The sequence below is a fragment of the Grus americana genome, chromosome 16 (assembly GCF_028858705.1).
Source record: "Grus americana isolate bGruAme1 chromosome 16, bGruAme1.mat, whole genome shotgun sequence".
Classification (NCBI taxonomy): Eukaryota; Metazoa; Chordata; class Aves; order Gruiformes; family Gruidae; genus Grus; species Grus americana.
The window spans coordinates 13,870,007-13,888,310 of NC_072867.1; the positions used below are offsets into that span (position 1 = coordinate 13,870,007).

Below are 18,304 nucleotides of genomic sequence, written 5' to 3' on the forward strand. Positions count from 1 at the left end.
CTGCCAGGTGCAGGGGAACGGCTATGTACAAACATAAGGGCCCGCTCGGAACAGCGCAAACGAGGTTTTATTTGGAATTAGTTCGAAACAAGTGCAAAATTTAACGTATGCTGTTCTTATGGCACAGATGTTAAAACATTATGGTAATATCCCCATTTTTACACGGATACAAAAAAATAATACAAAACAACTCCTTTCCACCTATTCGGTATAAACTTTGGTTCAATAACATCGGGTAAATAACACTATGGATGTCCTTAGAGCCACACGAAACACGGATCGAGGCCAATTCTTCAGTCACGGTGCAAGAATTGCTCCTAAGAGTAGAAACTCTGTGTGTGACCACACTGTAGAAGTAGAACCCGGGATAGAAAGTTCTAGCAAGCAGTTTGATTCTTTTATTTGAGTCCTCACCCTGACACTGCAAGACTTTTTCCTAGGTTTTTACCCATCCAGCTAACCCAAAGGGATGGGCTGCACCCAGCTCACTTTGCAGAACAAAACATAGCAGAAGGCTCCTCACGACAGGGAAATAAGAGGGCTAATAACTTCCAGTCTCCACTTCTAATCCTGCCTTCTTCCACAACATTAAATATCACTGTGGCTTCTGAAAGATTAATGTAATAACTCTGGGCAGAACTCAGAGTAAACAGTTAACATTTTCGGTGCAATTTTAAATGTGGCCAAAAAAAAAGAGCATTTTGCATTGTTATGTATAAATTTAACATTTCATAATCCTTCTGGAATAGATACAGAAAACATACATTGCTTCTGTTGCATTGCTGAATTGTTCCCAAAGTGCATGAGAGGGTAGTTTGCTTAAGTATGTGGTTAGTAATGAATGTTTAATATGATGAAAAGTCTTTCCAATAACTTAAAAGTAATCATTCAAGAAAATAAGCAGCCTCAAAAAAAAAAAACTACACTGGTTTTAGGACAAGCAGTAACAACTTTTTTTTAAGAATAAAATTAATTTACAACATTAGTTTATCAAGAAAAATGTACATTTTATATCAATATACTTTACAAGATGCTCCAGATCTGCTATGTATTTCTGTGGGAGGTATGTATTAGAATTATTTGGCTGCATTATAAGGCAATCAGTGAAAAACACTTTGTCCTACAAGAAACCATTCATAGGTGAGATCCAATCACATGATTTTTGCAGACAATTCCAAACATTTCTGCTGACAGCAACCAAACTATGCCGTGTCATCTTTATTAAAATGTAAAGAAATGTGCTTAAAAGAGAAAGGCGTAAACTTGTATCCTCCACCAGAGTAGAATTTGTTCTGAAATTCCACCCTGAAACGAGACAAAAAAACCAACAGTATCTGTGTGTTAATCCAAAACGATCAGTTGTCAAGGGATAGAGCTGTGCAACACAGGAGGTAGAACAAAACTAATCCTAATCCCATCACTTACGCTTTCTGTGTGGCTATTTAACCTTCCTCTCACAGACCCAGTCAAATTTCATGTTTCTCAAGAGACCCAAAAACACACTGACATTGGGCTGTAATGGCTCATTTCTCACCTCCCTCTTATTAATTTGTTTTGGAGTTAGTTGCAGTTAATTGTTTTGCAAATATACAATACCAGGAGGACACCACTCAGTAATGCATGTAGCTCTGCCTCGTGTTTGTATACTATATGTCTGCCTTTTACTGTAAATGTCATCAGGTTTCAAACTAAATATTCTCTGAATCCACTCCAATGTGCAGAGCTGGTGATATTAAGACTTAGGACTAAAATACTTAAGGGTTGGCAGCCCCCCTTTTGGATGAGTTTTGCTTACTAATATAAATATTTTGTTGAACCAAATAAAATAGACTGAAGCCATTCAGTGATCTAACCAGACTGAAATTAAAAATACTTATCCACATAAGTATAGTGGATCATCTACAGTATGAAAAGCTGCAATACTATAAATCAAATGTACTCATAGTTTGCACCAAAATCAACTCTGAATGTGGTAGAGGTTAATATACATCATAAATCAATATAATATTTGAATTTACTCAAAATATTCCAGAGGAACAATTACATTCAACTAACAAGCCATTTATTTAATATGATTAAATACATCTATTGCAGTAGCTGTTGAATTCTACACTTTTCTTTTTGATAAGGCATCTAATATTTTGACACAAAAATTCCTCTTAAACAAGCCAGTATATGCTAAAGCGGTGTAAAGAAAAAAATTAACTTACCAGTGAAGTCGTATAGCATGGAGAAAAGCAGAGAGCCCCTCCATGACCAAAAGAATAAAAACTGTTAGCACAGCAAAAAAGGCTAGAACTGGGACTAGCAGTAAGACACCATATGTTGCATCCACACGAAGACCCACTCTCATCACCATTTGCCATAGAACTTCCGATAACTCTATTAAAAAAAAAAAAAATATATATAATTAATGTTGATACTGCACACATTCACCCAGTGAGCCACTCTGACCTGTACTCTAGCTTAAACAGTATTACAGGATCTGCTGAACATGGCAACTATCAGCAATCCCCCGCCCCAGTAGTTGCTCTCCCCCCCCCCAAAAAATAATTTAAAGGTACATCTCAGCTTCATAGTAAGATCTACTGATAGCAATAGTTTACACCGTGACACTACGACTTCAGCAAGTGCCTAAATACCTGCCAAACTGGTCAGTCAATGGGAAACAGGAAATGATACTGTGACTACTGATACACTAATGGGTGAGGTAACACTGTGCTCAGATAATCGGCCTCTTTACAATACAGAGCAATCAATGAAGAAAAGGACTAGAATCCAAACAATAACTCACAATCTTAGTTTGGGGGCTTCCCATAGATCATTATTAAACAGGGAATTTTTTTAAATTAAAAGATAATTTCATAGTAGTATCACTTCAACAGGCTAGCCTCCCTCAAACCAGCATTAAAAATCAAGACAGATGAAAACAACCAACCAAAAAAACCCCAAACCCCACTTACGTGCATGAGCAAGACTTAATGCCCAGAGTCTCAGATATGAGGCTGTATTAGAAATACATCCTAGACAGTATTCAATGGTATGAATTGCTTGATTCATAAAAACATCTGCAAAATTAAACTAAAATAGAAAAATACATTTGTATCCATTTAAACAACATAGTACGGCATGAGAGAACAAAAACATTCATCTGCAAATCTTAATATATATGGAATAAAAATTCCATTAATGGGTAATACATTGATTTCATATCAAGTAAAAAAAAAAAATCTGCTATGTTTAAGATCTTTACTACAGAGACAACATTAAAAAAAATCAGATGCTACAGTTTTCTAGTTAGTTTTCCCAATTACTTTGTAGATAGATAAAAATGAATGCAATTTATATTTTACAACAGGAATATGATCTAATACTTGAAAACTCTTAAGTAATAAAACCAGCCATGGTTATAATTCCCACTCTGTTGAAGTCGTAAGTTTACAATGTCAATTTTTGCATCTTTAAAAGCAGATTAGTTATTAGTAATGTCAGTGACAGAAAAATAACTACAGTAATACTGTAAACTCTAAATATACATACTTGTTGCTAACAAAGAGTTCCGAGACTAATATTACTACAAGTTCCAACACTTACTTTGCATGGAACTATGACGCAATTTTATTTAAGTGAACAATTCTTCTATTTTTATACAGAAGCAGCAAGAGTCTACTACCCCGGTGAAGCAAGTACCATACATAATCAGCACACCGGGAAACTGAAGCAATTTTTTGTGTCTCGATTCACATGAAATCAATGGAATCAGTCAAGGCCTTTAAAAATTTGCCCAAACTAAACAGCAGCAATAGCTGGGGACTAGGAATGCCGCCCATCTCTCCCAACCCCCATCGGCAATAATCCTCATCACAAGATGTAATTTGCAGACATAAAGAGAGTTTTGTCTGGATGAAAAGCCAAGATTAATTAACAGGAAGCTGGGCAGTCGTCCTCTTGTCTTAAGAATCCATAAAACCACACAAAACCCAGGATTTTTAATCCCACTCTTCAATTTAATAAAACCTGTAGTCTTAGATGCAAATAAAGCACTCTTCCTGTTCTCCACTACAGATCGATTGTGGTTTACTGTGGCAATCTGAATATACCAAGAAATAACAATAAATAGCAACAAATAAAAGTGAATTGCATTCAGGCATCAAGGTCTTTGTAAAGGCTCAGCTCATTATCTTGAAAACTCCCAGGGACTCAGTGTACAGGTTATCTTCTTGATTTGCTACTTCTAATTTGCTTTTAAGGACATACAAACTAGAGATTAAGTAAAAACATTACCTCCTCTGCATCCCCTTCTCTGTGCCCACTGTCTGAATGACTGCTTCCTTCTTCTACATCATGACATCTCAGCAGGGAAAGTTCTTCTTCACTTTCTTTTCGAATTAGCTTGTAGCCACTCTACGAAATGGAAAGGTATCGTGTCTTCAAGCAGACTGCCAGTGCCATTTTTAAAATTTATTTAAAGTAGTCACAGGTAAAGGCAAAAAGAAAGCTAGAGGAACAAAGTACTATTATGTGTTACAGTCAAAAACTTTCCAAGGTGAGTAGAAATATCTAGTAAGAACATTACTCTATATGCAATAGAACAGCAGATGAATTCTGTATTTAAAAAATGTGTGTCTCTCCATACTTACCCTGTACATTCTAATGCCTCGGCCTCCACTGTGCAACCAATATAAATAAAGTGGTTTACCAAAAAGCATTACAGGAACAGAAAGGAAAGCAATACTAAGTAAAAACCTCTGCAGAGCAACCTGTTTGAGGGGGAAAGAAAAAATTAGATTAGATCACAAAATCAAAAGGAAGAAAAGCCTTCCCATTTTCCTTTAAAGGCCTGTTTGAGCATAAGAACAATACTACTGATTTCAGTGGGCACGTACTCCAAATTGAACTCGCACGTAAGTATTTTACTTAATCAGGCCCTTAAATTGGGTCACAGATGCCCACCATCTTCAGGACTGGGTTCTAGATTAAGGCATTGCTGATACTCAGTTTAGTAAGATTATTTACAACACATAGAAAAGCATCAAAGTTAGAAACATGAGACTCTGATCTCTGGCCTTAATTTTAACCTGGGAGATTTTGTTCTAGAATCAGGTATTTTCACAAGCCACTACGTAAAAATCTTACAACCAATTAAAGAGAAAATATGTTATTTAATCATAATGTTTATTCTATTTCCCTGTAGTCTGATGCATTCTCCTCCCTAGGGGAACAGTCAACCATCAGGCTGGTAAAGTGATACCTGCATAGGGAGCAACAGAATCTTCAGAAGCTTGTAAGAACACTACTAACCTGTCCGGTGTAGAAGACCTCTGTTTCACCACCAGGAAACAGGAACATGTTAATAAATTGAATCAGAATACTAGGAGCAGATGTAGAGTCCTCTGCAGAGTATGCTAACCATTTAAAGAAGATCATAAACACAAGGTAGCCAAAGATGCACATCATGAATAAAAGTTCAGGAAGAAAAACCAAATAAATATTATACTTCTTCTTGAAATGCCTAAAAGATAAAAATGGGGAAAAAAAAGAAAAATAACTTTTACAAAGAAAGATCAAGATAATACATGGCCCAAACATGTTTTCAATATAACAGAACAGTACCCAGCACTTTTAAAGAGCAAGACTGAAATTAGAATCCAGAACTCATTTCTTCATATTCAGGGAAATTTTAATCAGGTATTTCAGTGGAAATCAAGACCATAAGAGGCTTGTATTTCTATTTAGCTACAAGTGAAATAAAACTGACGTATTAATTGATGTCTTCAGATTTTTTTTTGCATAATACTGATCCATCATCTTATGTATGTGACAGAAAAACTCTTTTTTTAAGAACAGTTTTCACAATTACTGTTATTCTGTGTTTAAAAAAATTGTTTTGGTTTCCCTTACCAGATTAACTGTTATAATTCAAGACTTGACAGAAAACCTATAATGTTAATATTATCTTAACTTCTTGTACTTACAAGTGGTTAAATACCCCCAATACAACTCCAAAGGTCATGTGAGTTACTCCAAAAATCACAGACATTTTCATTTTGAAAGAATTTAAAAAACTGAGACGATTGCTTGCCAAATTCCAGATCTGAAGAAGAGAAGACAAAAATCAACATTAAAGAACGGTATAATAGAAGAAATAAAATATTATCCTTTCACTACTGGAGACCAGAATTCTACCTCAAATGTGGATCATAATTGAAATTTGAGTTTAATTAAAATAGTTAAATAGTTAAAATAGTCTTTGACTCATTAAGGGAAAACCTCTTTTTGAATGGAAAATGCAAGCAGAAATTTATACCATAGTATGTTTATCTTCCTAATACACATACCAAAATATAATTTACAAATGACTGATTGTCACAAATGGATAATTTAAAAGCATAAAACTAACCGGATCAATTCCAAAGGGATAAGCTCCATTGTATACACCAGTAACATTTGGATCCAGTGTTAAAAATTGGTTAGACTTCAGATCCTCAGGACTGCAGAGAAAGAAAAACACAATCAGACCTGACATTATTTAAAGAGTGACAACATAAACTTTCAGTTCTGCAGGACACTATTCCCGCTTTCTTTTCTGACTACATCACCCACTGTCAGTCTTTAAAAGAAGAATAAAAGGATTCCTAAGCACAAAAAGCCTGGCTAATAAAAACAATAACAAAATAAATAAAAAAAACAGTTCCAGAAACTCACAATCCAGGCATAATTAGCACTAACTATCTTTGAAAGGAAATTTTCTGGATTTTATTACTCACTTCCCTAGAATGAAAAGTTTCATTTAAAAAGCTCACAGTTTGCTTTTACGTAAAATTCATTAACAAACACCCAAAGAATAATTAATATCTTTTTTCCCTTTTGCATTTGGATGAGTTTCCACTCTAACTTCATATAGGTTTTAATTAACACAGCACTCACAACCTGTTCACATTTTAAACAGTGGTTTTGACTCTACTATTTTAAGCCACTTCCTGTTTTTGAGGCAAAACAAGATGCAAGCTGTGAACATTTAAATACCAAAGGGCTATGACACCTCAAAACAATGAGGGTAACCCACTTTGTCACAAAGTAGGTTTTAAAATTCACATAGCCTACTTTTTTTACCTTTTTATTTAATCAAGAAAAGCTGTGCAGAGACTTTGCTAGGTAATTAATTTATTTCATTCATTGTTAGTTTCTTTACAGTAGATGCTACTACTACTTGGCTATTCATTCCAGAAGCATGACCTAGGACAAATTTTTCCACAATGAGCCCTGTGTATTCTATTCCTCTCAAAATCTGATATATATTTATTTATTCAGAAACCTCTCCTGGAAAACACAGTAATTGGAGGCAAACTAAAACATTAGCATAATGGCAAACTATAACACAGGAGGCAGTGCGCTTTTTATGAATAAAAAGAATACACGACAAGACAAAGTCCTAGTGCTGTTAGGATTTTACAATACTACTGAAGTCTCCAGCCATTCATAGGAACACCTTTGCGAGAGCACAAAAAAAGATGCAAAACATACCTAAGAAGGTTTAAACATGGAATAAACCCTAGAAATATCACTTCATAAAATTAGGTGCAAGTTCTTACTACCAATAAAAAGATATTATGCCAGCTGCAGTTTTTAATCACTAAAAGTTATTAGTTAGCATATAGCATTAGGTTATTGCAACAGAATTTGTTCCAGAAAGCTGTCATCTATACCAAATGATAAAATTCTAGAAAATGATCCAGGTAACTGAGGACACGTAAATCCAGTAAAGCAGTACTGATAAATACGAGATTAACCTGACTGACTGAATTAAATATAATCAAACTCCAATAGTGGTTTTGCAAGAAATTGTGTTCTCTGTGGATTTCCCAGATTAAGATAATTAGCATTTTTTTTGTTTTTAAATAACTATTATTGCCTTTTTTATTCTAAGTGTAGCTGTATCCGCCCTTTACACACTAGCACTTACTGCCTTAACAACCAGATTTTGCTAGATTTCATTACATTTACTTACTACCTTCACTAAAAGGATGGTTAAAATGGGTGAGCAAAGAGGTTAAACTGTTGCAGGAAGTACGTTTTTGGTTTAATGGCACAGAGGCATGCTACTCACCGCCAAACCTTCTGTTCAAACATTGCTGAAACATTCCATCCAGAACCAAATATATTCAATGACTTTGAAAAACAGTCATTATAGATCAATCCAGTGTATACAGAAAACAGACCCATTAATAAAATAACATATCGGCCTTCAAATAACATTTTCATTATCTGTGAGTAGTGGAAAAAAAGAAAAAATAACATCATCTGCTATGTAAACAATCATTATCTACACATTTCTAAGAGAAATACATTTTTGGTCAAAGACTTCTAAAAACTCTTGTGGATAGTCTTAAAGGAATATGAAGAAACCTAAGGCCAATCAAGATGTAGCACAGAGAATTTCGCTTTAATCAGGTGACTACGCAATTTAGAAATGTCAGTCACCAAATGGGTGCAATTCATCTTCCTCCATTCACGGCTTTATGCAAGTGATTTATATGCAAAGGTTTATATGCATTAGGAAATAAAGCTAACAGCAAGAAGCATATTCTGGAAGACAATTGTGGTTTAAATGGGATGCAGAGATTTGAAGTCCCCATGTAAGCTCCCATGACACAAACTGAGACTTTTCTCACTGGTAACATTACACTAATGAATAGTCTTTAAGTCACATTTCTTCCCCAAGACCAATTTGCAGCCATTCTTAATTATATATAATTCTAATGAGATGCAGGTGTTCCTACATTCCAATTCCATATCATTAAAAATTTAGTTAAAATTAAGTTTAATAAATTTCAGACTACAACTCCTTTTCAGAAACAATAAAAGGAGATGGAATTTGAAAAATCATTTTCTCCTCATGTTAGTCACTGTAACCACATTCTGTAAAACACACGCATCACTAAGCCGCCCTAGTAGAAGGAAAGACAAGCCCAACAACATCAACTAATTTTTGTCAGTCTTTCATTCCAACTTGATTATTTCTGCCCTTTGAAAAAAGTGAAGTTTGTTAAGATATATACAACATTCTCACAGAATATAACAACTGCAACAAAAGAAAAAAAACAGTCTAATACATGTGCAATAAACAGTACTTTTCAGAAACACAGTAACTACTCAATTGAAGCTATCTTGCTGGATGGGGAGTAAGTTATTTGTAATTCCTTTTACCTCATCTTGTGACCTTTGTAATCTAGGGTGTTTTTCATACAGTATTGTCAGGAGTGCAAATATGAACATTAGTAGACCATGCCCGAAGTCTCCAAACATAACCGCAAACAAGAAGGGAAAAGTGATGATGGTATAGAGAGCTGAAATGACAATATAACAGTCTTCAGGCACACGGCACAGTAGATGATGTTGCTATCTGAATTATGCCAAAGCAATTCAACTACTTGAATCTCCCAAACAATTTTCAGCTTTACATTTGAAAGACTTTTCACCTCTTGCTGATAGACCTTTCCCCCACACTATACATTTAACTCAGTTTAAAGCTTGCATATGTATATCCCTTAGTAATGACAACTCCACAGTTGAGCAATAGCCAACAATTCTGAGGATAATAAAACGCAAGCAAACAGTTCTTCCTTTGTGGCTAACAGACATTCTCCTGTACAGCATGACATAGACAACGTAGCTGCAAAAAATACATAAGGACATTAAACTGGGCTATACAACAAGCTAGATTTTTTTCAAGTGATGAACTCCACGCTTCAGTAAAATCAATAGCCATTACCAAAGTTTTCTTTTTCCCCCTGAATATCTTATTTAATCCAAGGTAAAGCATATAAAGAAACATTATACAGCTATTATCAGTATCTTTAATGCTAAAATAACTCAGCAAAATAAAATCCCATCTTACTGCTTGGAGCACCATTTCTACTTCTGATGAGCTACTGAAATTTAAAAACAGCTACTAACAAGCAGTATGGTTGTCACCATTTTGCCTTTACTAGTGTCCAATTCAGCAAGGCCTTTAAACATGTAACGAGGCAAGCAGTAATGACAGCACAGCTTGCAGGTCGGATTTCAGAAGGACCAACCTGGATTAACTTCCCCATAGTTTCCAACTCCATAAGCGTCAACGATGTTTTGGAACCCTGAGGTGAATTTATTGGTACGTATCAAAGTTGGAGGAGGTTGTGTTGTTGGGATGGTATTCATGAATGAAGAAATTGTAGCTCCACTCTTCCTCTAATTGCAGACAGAAAGAAGATATGTTTACATAAAAACTCAGTTGATCCTTAATCTAATCAAAGTGAAAACATTTTCTCTATCAGCAGTTTCACTGATCCTTGAAACTTCCCTAAATTAAGCCCCAAGTTTACCCTTTGTGCCTTCTTAAAAAAAATTACAATAATCTGTTCCTCTAAAAACATTAATCATGTGATGCATTCTAATCCTTACTTTATATGAAATACCAAATGAGAATCATCAGTCAATATTATAAAACAAATATTTGTTAGTAAAAATTCCCTCTTGTAAAACAAAAAGATGGAGCTGCACTCAACTAACACAAGGGAATTAGCACCTTCTACTTGACTGACTGCAAATAGTATTGTGAGCCCAGTCAGACTTCGGCCCAAGACAGAAGTTGTTCTTATTCGGAAAAAAAGAAAAAAAGAAAAAACCGCCAAACACACCCACCAACCAACAACAAAGAACCAACACAACACTAAATAAAGGTTCTGCTGACAAAGAAGTGGTTTCATATGAGTTCATAGAGACCCAGACCTGCCTGTGCCTACTTTTAGCCTATCTTAAATAATTATTTTCTTTCCTTAGCTGTAGTTAGTTCAAGACAAAAGTTTTAACATCAGTGAGCATTCAGCTGACTTACTGAACCTTCCTCTAAGGCATGGCGCAAATTCTGCATATCAGCCACTGGACACCAAACCTCAGCGATTAAACATTTATTTGTGACATCAAAACTGCACAGGTTGAGTACATGATAAATGGCTTTCATCTTCTTCACTTGGATAACCCATGTATAGATGGATTCAGATGCTTTACACAAGACTTGGCGTAAATAATCCTCAGTTTTATGCAGCACCTTTGTCCAAGAAAAAAACAAAAACAGATTTCATTGAAAATGTAACAGTGGTTATGTTAACCACAGTAAGAGTACCTAGTATTTGTCCAGTGCTGGATCACATTTGTAGGAGGGCACACAACCACTGGCTAAAACAGAAGGCAATGCCAAGTGCCCTGAAGTTTAATAGACATATCCAACATGAAACCAGGGACGTGACGTACAGTCGTGTTCAGATCCAAAGTATTTTAGAAATGTAACTATGTATTTAATGCTGCGATTCATAAAATTATTTCCTATGGTGCAATAACTACAGCAAAGGGAACACCGTTATTTACTCACAGTATGAAGATCCTGAATACGAACATTTAGTCCCTCAACAACTGCCTTGCGCTCCTCCGTGGTATTTGGATAGGGATACACATGACAGTGATAGCTACAGAAAAACAGAAGTTTGTGTTAAATAACCAAACTAAACCAAAACAAATCACCCAACCCCATGCCCCAGACAAATCTGCAACAAGCCATTTAAGAACCATGGAACAGATTCAACTGAGAGAGTCAGTATTTTGCCTGTACTTAATAAGGACTGCAGATAAAATGACTCATACATTTATTTGTATGTTGCGTAATTATAAAGCTAGATGCAACTGGGGGGAGGAACAAATTTAACTTCAAAAACCTTGCCTAAAAATCAGCACTTACAAGGAAGGGGAGCAGGAGGAAAATTAACAAGAAAATAACCCAAGTATAAAGAAATCATATATATTAGTTTTGCTTCTTACCAGTCACAAATCTTCTTGACTTTCTGGCCAATTTGCTCACCCCAGTAGGACACTAAAAAAACAAACCATTTTGTGGTTTCACCCTAAAAAAAAAAAAAGTTAAGTTGATGAAGCTTGTTTTTAACCAAATCTTCCACTATAATTATAGAGCAAAATAACAAATTTAAATAATTAGAAAAAGCTGTGTTGGTAGCATTAGCCTTCCAATATTTTAGTAAAGATCAAAAAATAAAATTCAAGTGTGCCAATATCTCTCTTTTTTTTTGTTATATTAGAGAAAAACAGTTTTCAGGGAAAATGAAAGAGATATTATATTTTATCACCTCAGAATTATTAGTAACAAAAACGTCTTAAAAAATTAAAATGTTACAAATTAGAACCAAAGCAAAATTTGAAAGTGGCAGATTAGGCAGCCATAATTGCTGATTTACATAAAGTGAATTTTATAAGTTCAGAGGAAAAACTTCATAGAAGACCAACTGTACTGCAAACTTTTTTCCTTAACTACTGAATGAACAAATAAAATGACTATTAAAAGGTAATGCACTGTACAGACCTAGTTAATAAATATCCAAGCAGCCATTTATGCCACGTATTTTGATCAAGGTAGCCAATCATAAAGCCATTACTATTCCACAGTAAAATTCTGCACTCATCAAGCTGAACCATGATAAATAAATTGCCACTCCTATAGTTATGGTAGCATCAAGATCTCTAATTTTAAAGTCTTAAAAGTTCTAATACTTTAATAGTTTCTCCTCCAAGGGCACTGGGAAATCATTTACTTCACTGCAGACCTGAGCAGCAATTATTCCAAGTCTTATGAAAAGTATGGAACAAAATAAACTGACAGTTACAATGTTTACTCACTGTATCTGGATCTTCCAGGCATTCATCCAACTCTGCGTACGTAAGAATAGTATATCCTTTACAGACTCTCCACAGCATTTTTTCAAATGCTTCAACTTTTGCTATGTTAACTAAGCCAGATATGAATCTATGAAAAAAGAAAAAAATTGAAAAATAAGTTAAAATCCACCAGAAAAACCCAAAAACCCCAACAAACCACTTCAGAGTACATCATCACTCAGGATCACAGTGTCACAATACTTTAACGTCTGCCATCCCTAGAGAAGGAAGCATCTCCCTAAACAGGAAGTTACTCTTATATAGAGAGACAATTTCTATTTGGAAAACAGACTGTAGGCCTGAGCACACAACTAGAATTATATTTGACTTTATTTCTGTGATAGTAAGGTTCTTCATTTTTTCTTGCTAAGATACCCTCTCATAATGGCGTTGCAGAGAGCAGTATCCATACATCATTTTAAAGGCAAGTAGGCAATACCATTCATAATGTTACAACTGACCCTGCCAGGTGATTAACACACTGTGTGTTTATCCTAGAAAAAACAAGAGTTTGAACAGCAGAAGTAAGTACTGGTTTACAGCACTTAGAGATCTTCCTTAACACACATACTTGGTTTGATGGAATTTTTGTAACAGTTTTTTTGGTGCTGTCCTACTTATCTCCTCAAGTAATCCAATTTTGTTACAAAGGTACATTTGGGCCAGATTTCTACCCTGTCTAAAACTGTTTGGCTCACCTGAAATCACTAGAATCACGCTAGATTCCATCTTTTAAGCAAAGAGCCCATTATTTACAGCAGCTCATCAAGCAGTTTTGAAACAGCACACACTGACAACCTGACACAGGTGGACTGAACCATACTTACCCCAGCTTGGCACCCAGTCTGTGCATACAGTTGTAATCCACTAATGGCTCATTTTCCACAGATGGAAATTCTTCATAATTTGCATGTAAATGGGATTCATACTAGCAAAAATAAGAAAGATCATGCACAGCTTTCAGAAAAAAAAATGTATTTTCATTCACTATCCTAAAGAAGAAAAGCTAATTAAGTAAATTATTTCAATAAAAATATAAAATCCTTTCAATTCAGACAACAGAAAGATCTTGGGATCTCAGGTGCACTGGTCTTAGCAAATACAGTCAGTGTTGCAAAGGTTACATGATAAATTTCTTAGCACAATTTATGCACCAAAATAACACAAATACGCCTTCACTTCCAGCTGGCATCAGCAGTAACATTCAAACAATTCAACAGAGAAATCACAAAGCTCCTCTAAGTTCAGGGCTGCATTTTGCTTTGTATATGAACACAGCCTAGCGCAAAAGATTGCCAGCCAGGTTCTCTAGGTACCGAGCACAAATAATAAAGAACAACATACAATGCTGTAAAAGCCTGACACAGAGTCACACACTTAACTAGAACTACTAACAGTATGCAACAAAAATACCACAACACACAATCCTCAAACATAAGCAGTACCTCAGCTGTTCTCCTGACAAATCTTTGCGTGACCTCTAACATGCACGTGTATTCTGTCAGTTCAAGCAGGTTTTTTCTCAACTTTTCTTTGTTTTTAGTTACTTCCCTCAATTCTGTCTCCAGCTTTTGCAACTGTTCCTAAGACACAGAGAAAAAAAAAAAGACATAGAATCAGTTACACTCTTTTGGAAATCAGGGGAGGATGAATTTTAAGCATACATTAATTTGCTGCTATGATGGGAGTTTCCCAATTTCTTAATTAACTTAAGCTCCATAAGTTTTATTCCTCAGTCTTCCAAAGATTGTTTTTTGTTGAGTTGATCCTCCACTGGCATCTGTTAAGTCTGCTGTTCTGACCCTAATTTGTGTCCAAGCTAAGTAATGCAGACTTGGAATTAGAACTTCAGATAGTACAGAGTGCAAGACACTTATCTATGCTATTAACAGAATTACAGCAAAACAGAATGTCATTCAAAATTATATTTGCATTTTACAAGCTTCTACTTCTAACGCAATACCAGAAAAAGCATTCAGAGAAAATAGCAGCATGTTTTGCTAAACAAAAAGAGCCTTAGGTAAGTCCCAAAGCAATAACTGAGGCTGAAGGACTACATCTACAGATGACAATTTGCCTGGAATAGCGTAATATGCCAATCCATCAAAATAAAACAGATGACTACAAGTTAGCTTTGACCCTTTCACAGCAATTTTGTGTTAGTATCAAATCCTCACTGGCAGTCTTTGAAGTAACACTGGCAGAAAGAAAAAAAAATGGACAAAAACGAAAGCAAAGGCTTCTGCTCCCACTGCCACACCCCTATAATTTAAGTCATAAGTAGTAAGATAGCAAGTAATTAAGTTTGAAATAAAGTTCCAAGACCCAGAGCTGTGGTATGGAAAAGTTACCTGGATTTCTAAAATGTGTTTCAGCAAGGGGGCAGGAGGAGCAACATCTCCTTCAGGAAGTGGAATATCCGCTTTTTTAATTTCTTGTACTAAATATCCTGGAGTGAGAAGAAAACAGAATCAGAAAGGAAATGGTATTGCCTTATACTTCCTAGAATGCTGCATAGTTGACCTTCAGCTGTTACTGATGGTGCTGATCACACTGCAGCATCAGGCCCTAGCTATTTTATTCATTTATTTTAGCAACCACACACAAGTCTTAAAAAAAAAAGGGCGGGGGGCTTATGGAGTGCTAGGAGTAAAATAGCAGAAGTAAGCTATCTTCAGAGTCCTCTGACTGAAATTTTCCAACCACAAGTACTCTTTAAGAAGCTTTTAACATTTCATTGTATCTCTTTGTTGCTGCAAGGTATCACTTTCTGCTAATCATGCCATCTGCCAAAAATTGATGTTGTGCTCATTGACCCATGTTTGGAATAAAGAGCATTCAAACAAGGCAGCTTAAGCAACCTTGACAACAAATGCAACTCACACTGGGCAGGGAGATTGCTGAAATAGCTACTGGGATGGTTTGGCATGACCAGCACATGCCTCTGATGAGATTCCAATAAAAAGAATCCTTCAACGGTAACTTTTCCTTGGGATACATTGAAGAAATCTGCATCTTGGTTGTAATGCTCTGCATACCCTCTCTATTCATTAACTACCATGTGAATACAATTATTATTAACTTGAGATATTTTTGAGGGTGCTTGCAAGTTCAACAGCATTGAGTTACATAACATGAAAAGCAGGGTTTATCTTATAGTCAAGGAAATATCCACAGTAAAGCTTCCATTCCCCTAGCAGTGTTTTAAGCAGTTAATACAAAAATAGTCTCAACTATTTATCAGCAACACATTAGCAACTCTTCTTTACCTCTGCACTTAAACACCCCCAACCTATATTTAGCACATATAGGTTGTGGTATAAGTGAATTTTACAGCTCACAAAACCAAGAAACCGAGATCAGTGGTACAACACCGGAACAGGCTGCCCAGAGAGGTTGTGGAATCTCCATATTCAAAATCCCACCAGAGTACTGGACAACCGGCTCTAGCTGCCCTTGCTTGAGCTGGAGGTTGTGACTAAATGATCTCCAGAGGTCCCTTCCAACCTAAACGATTCTGTGATACACTCAAAACTGCTGCAGCATATCAACACAAATTAAGGAATATATTTGTATGTTCTGACCCAATTCAGTACTACAGTCAAGTCATCTCTGGCTCCAAAAACCTACATAAAGACTCTACATATGAGTGTATGCCTGTGTATTTCTTCAAACATATGAAAGTTTGATAAGATTCTACAGCATCCAGATCATACAAGACTGGGAAGATTAAAAAAAAATCTGTAGCTGAAACCTCCACTGTAGTTCCACTCTAACCACTAGTAAACTTTAATAATAGCACGGATGAGAAAGGGCAGACATGAAAGGACAGCTCACCAAGTATTCTCTCCATTTCTTCACACTTCTTTACTTCATTCACAAATTTTCTCTGAAATACACTTACATTTGGGTTAAGCTGAAGAAGGAGGACAAAATGCTTATTAGGTGTTTAAAACAGCAACCACCCCTAAAAAACCACAGCTATTTCTGTGACTTCATGGAGACAGTTTTGCATGTATTCTACATGTTCTAACAAAGTGCTATTCGGCTAAGAAAGTATGAGAACCTAAAAAGATTACAAAGTCTTAAAACAGGAAGGTTGGTTTTATTAAAGTAGGATTATCAATGCCTTTTCCCAGTTTTACTCAAAAAAATAACTAGATCTACTGAGGAAACCATTCCTAACATTATTTCTACAGTTTTAAAATACTGCTTAATGACTTCAAATTAACAAACAAATCTTTCTACATTTTTTTTGTGATGGATTTGAAATTTATTTGAAATGTTAAGTTTTGAAAGAATCTTTTTATGTACATCCCCATAATATGAGCCTGCAACATCTCTGACTACTTATTTAGCTTTTAAATCAGAACAACTAATATGTTATTTCTGGAATAAACAGTGTGTCAGATACCTGAAATGGCATCAAAACGTTAAACATGATACCCATGTAATGATTCTGACAGGTTTGTCTCCTACCTGCCATATTTACTAACTAGCTGTTAATTTAAGTTCTCATAGCTTTCCTTGCAAAGATTATGCAACCTACACTTCTGAAGAATATTTGGAAGGAATTCCAAAGTCTCAGTCAGCAAGCAAAAATCATATAATTATGATGAGACAGTGCGGAAACAAGGTTAATTATTATCCAACCCAATTTTATGTCAGTCAGGCATGTAGGTTCCCTCCAAGGTGAACTGCTCCTCCAGGAACAGATATATTTTACAAACCAGCAGTCCATGATGCTGAAGAAACAAGCCTACAAAACAGCTAAGATGTTTCTATCGATCTGTCAACAGGGTGGGCATATCCATTAGCTGTGCACGTACACTCAGACTAAAGATAGTGTGGCTTCAGGTGGGGAATGGGCTCTCCCACGGGATCCAACTGCGAAAAAAACCCTCGAGTTTAAGCTACTTCTGTGAGAAAGGTAGGATACAGTCACCCCCAAACATCCCTCCCTAGTCTCGGGGAGGCTGGGGCTCCACACTGACTTTCTATCGCCCAATCTGGCTTTCACGCGAATACGATATAGGTATTAGCCATACATCTGCAAGTCAGAGTCGGGGAAAGAAGGGCGGGAAGCGGTCCTGCAGTCTTTTACATCGCACTATCGGAATGAAACCTACAGCTTCCCGACGGCAACCGTTCTGCCCGGCTCGGCCCTCCCTTTGTCGCCCACCCGCCGGGCCCCCTCGGGGTTCTTTTACCTCCCTCGTTCTCCCCGAAAGCCCCGCCGGGCCCCTGGGCGCCGTCGCGGCTACTCACGTCTCGGAACTCGGCCAGGCCACGCTCGCCCACCTCGCTGAGGCACTCGTAGGCCGAGCCGCTCTGGAGGAAGAGCTGCGCCAGGCACATGGGCTCGCTGCGGAACAACGAGCCCATGGCGGGCCGCGGGACGGAGGGCAGCGGCGGGGCTCACCGAGACGGGCACCGAGGCGGCGCGGTGCGGTGTCCGGCTGCAGCCCGCGGTTCAGCGGCCATGGCGGAGCGTCCCAGCCCGCCGCCGGCAGCGCGGCCAGCTGCTTCCGGGAGGCGGGGC

General features: G+C 36.7%; 1 protein-coding gene across 2 annotated transcripts; it reads right to left on the reverse strand.

The window, feature by feature from the left end:
• Window positions 1-48: 48 nt before the first annotated feature.
• ATP6V0A2 (ATPase H+ transporting V0 subunit a2) lies at window positions 49-18,300 on the reverse strand. Of its 2 annotated transcripts, none has more exons than XM_054844201.1 (20): window positions 18,031-18,300; window positions 16,600-16,678; window positions 15,114-15,211; window positions 14,208-14,345; window positions 13,590-13,690; window positions 12,724-12,850; window positions 11,854-11,936; window positions 11,411-11,504; window positions 10,877-11,089; window positions 10,080-10,230; window positions 9,208-9,347; window positions 8,108-8,265; window positions 6,401-6,491; window positions 5,976-6,094; window positions 5,302-5,512; window positions 4,641-4,760; window positions 4,285-4,404; window positions 2,964-3,081; window positions 2,211-2,382; window positions 49-1,305 (listed from the first exon to the last, which is right to left on the reverse strand). In XM_054844201.1, exons 1-20 carry the CDS (start codon window positions 18,145-18,147, stop codon window positions 1,203-1,205), a joined length of 2,553 nt encoding a protein of 850 aa, XP_054700176.1. In that variant the 5' UTR covers window positions 18,148-18,300; the 3' UTR covers window positions 49-1,202. The 2 variants fall into 2 exon arrangements, with proteins under 2 accessions (XP_054700176.1, XP_054700177.1); XM_054844202.1 differs by having other exon boundaries at window positions 17,973-18,095.
• Between the last annotated feature and the right edge of the window lie 4 nt (window positions 18,301-18,304).

What these genes read in the sequence shown, in the direction of transcription:
- ATP6V0A2 (XM_054844201.1), bottom strand. Translation starts at nt 18,147, where the DNA reads ATGGGCTCGTTGTTCCGCAGCGAGCCCATGTGCCTGGCGCAGCTCTTC. An exon ending in TACAAAGGTCACAAGATGAG is followed by an intron (nt 8,266 to 9,207) that starts GTAAAAGGAATT and finishes CACTACTCACAG; the next exon opens with ATAATGAAAATGTTATTTGA. An exon ending in GAGGCATTAGAATGTACAGG is followed by an intron (nt 4,405 to 4,640) that starts GTAAGTATGGAG and finishes TCCATTTCGTAG; the next exon opens with AGTGGCTACAAGCTAATTCG.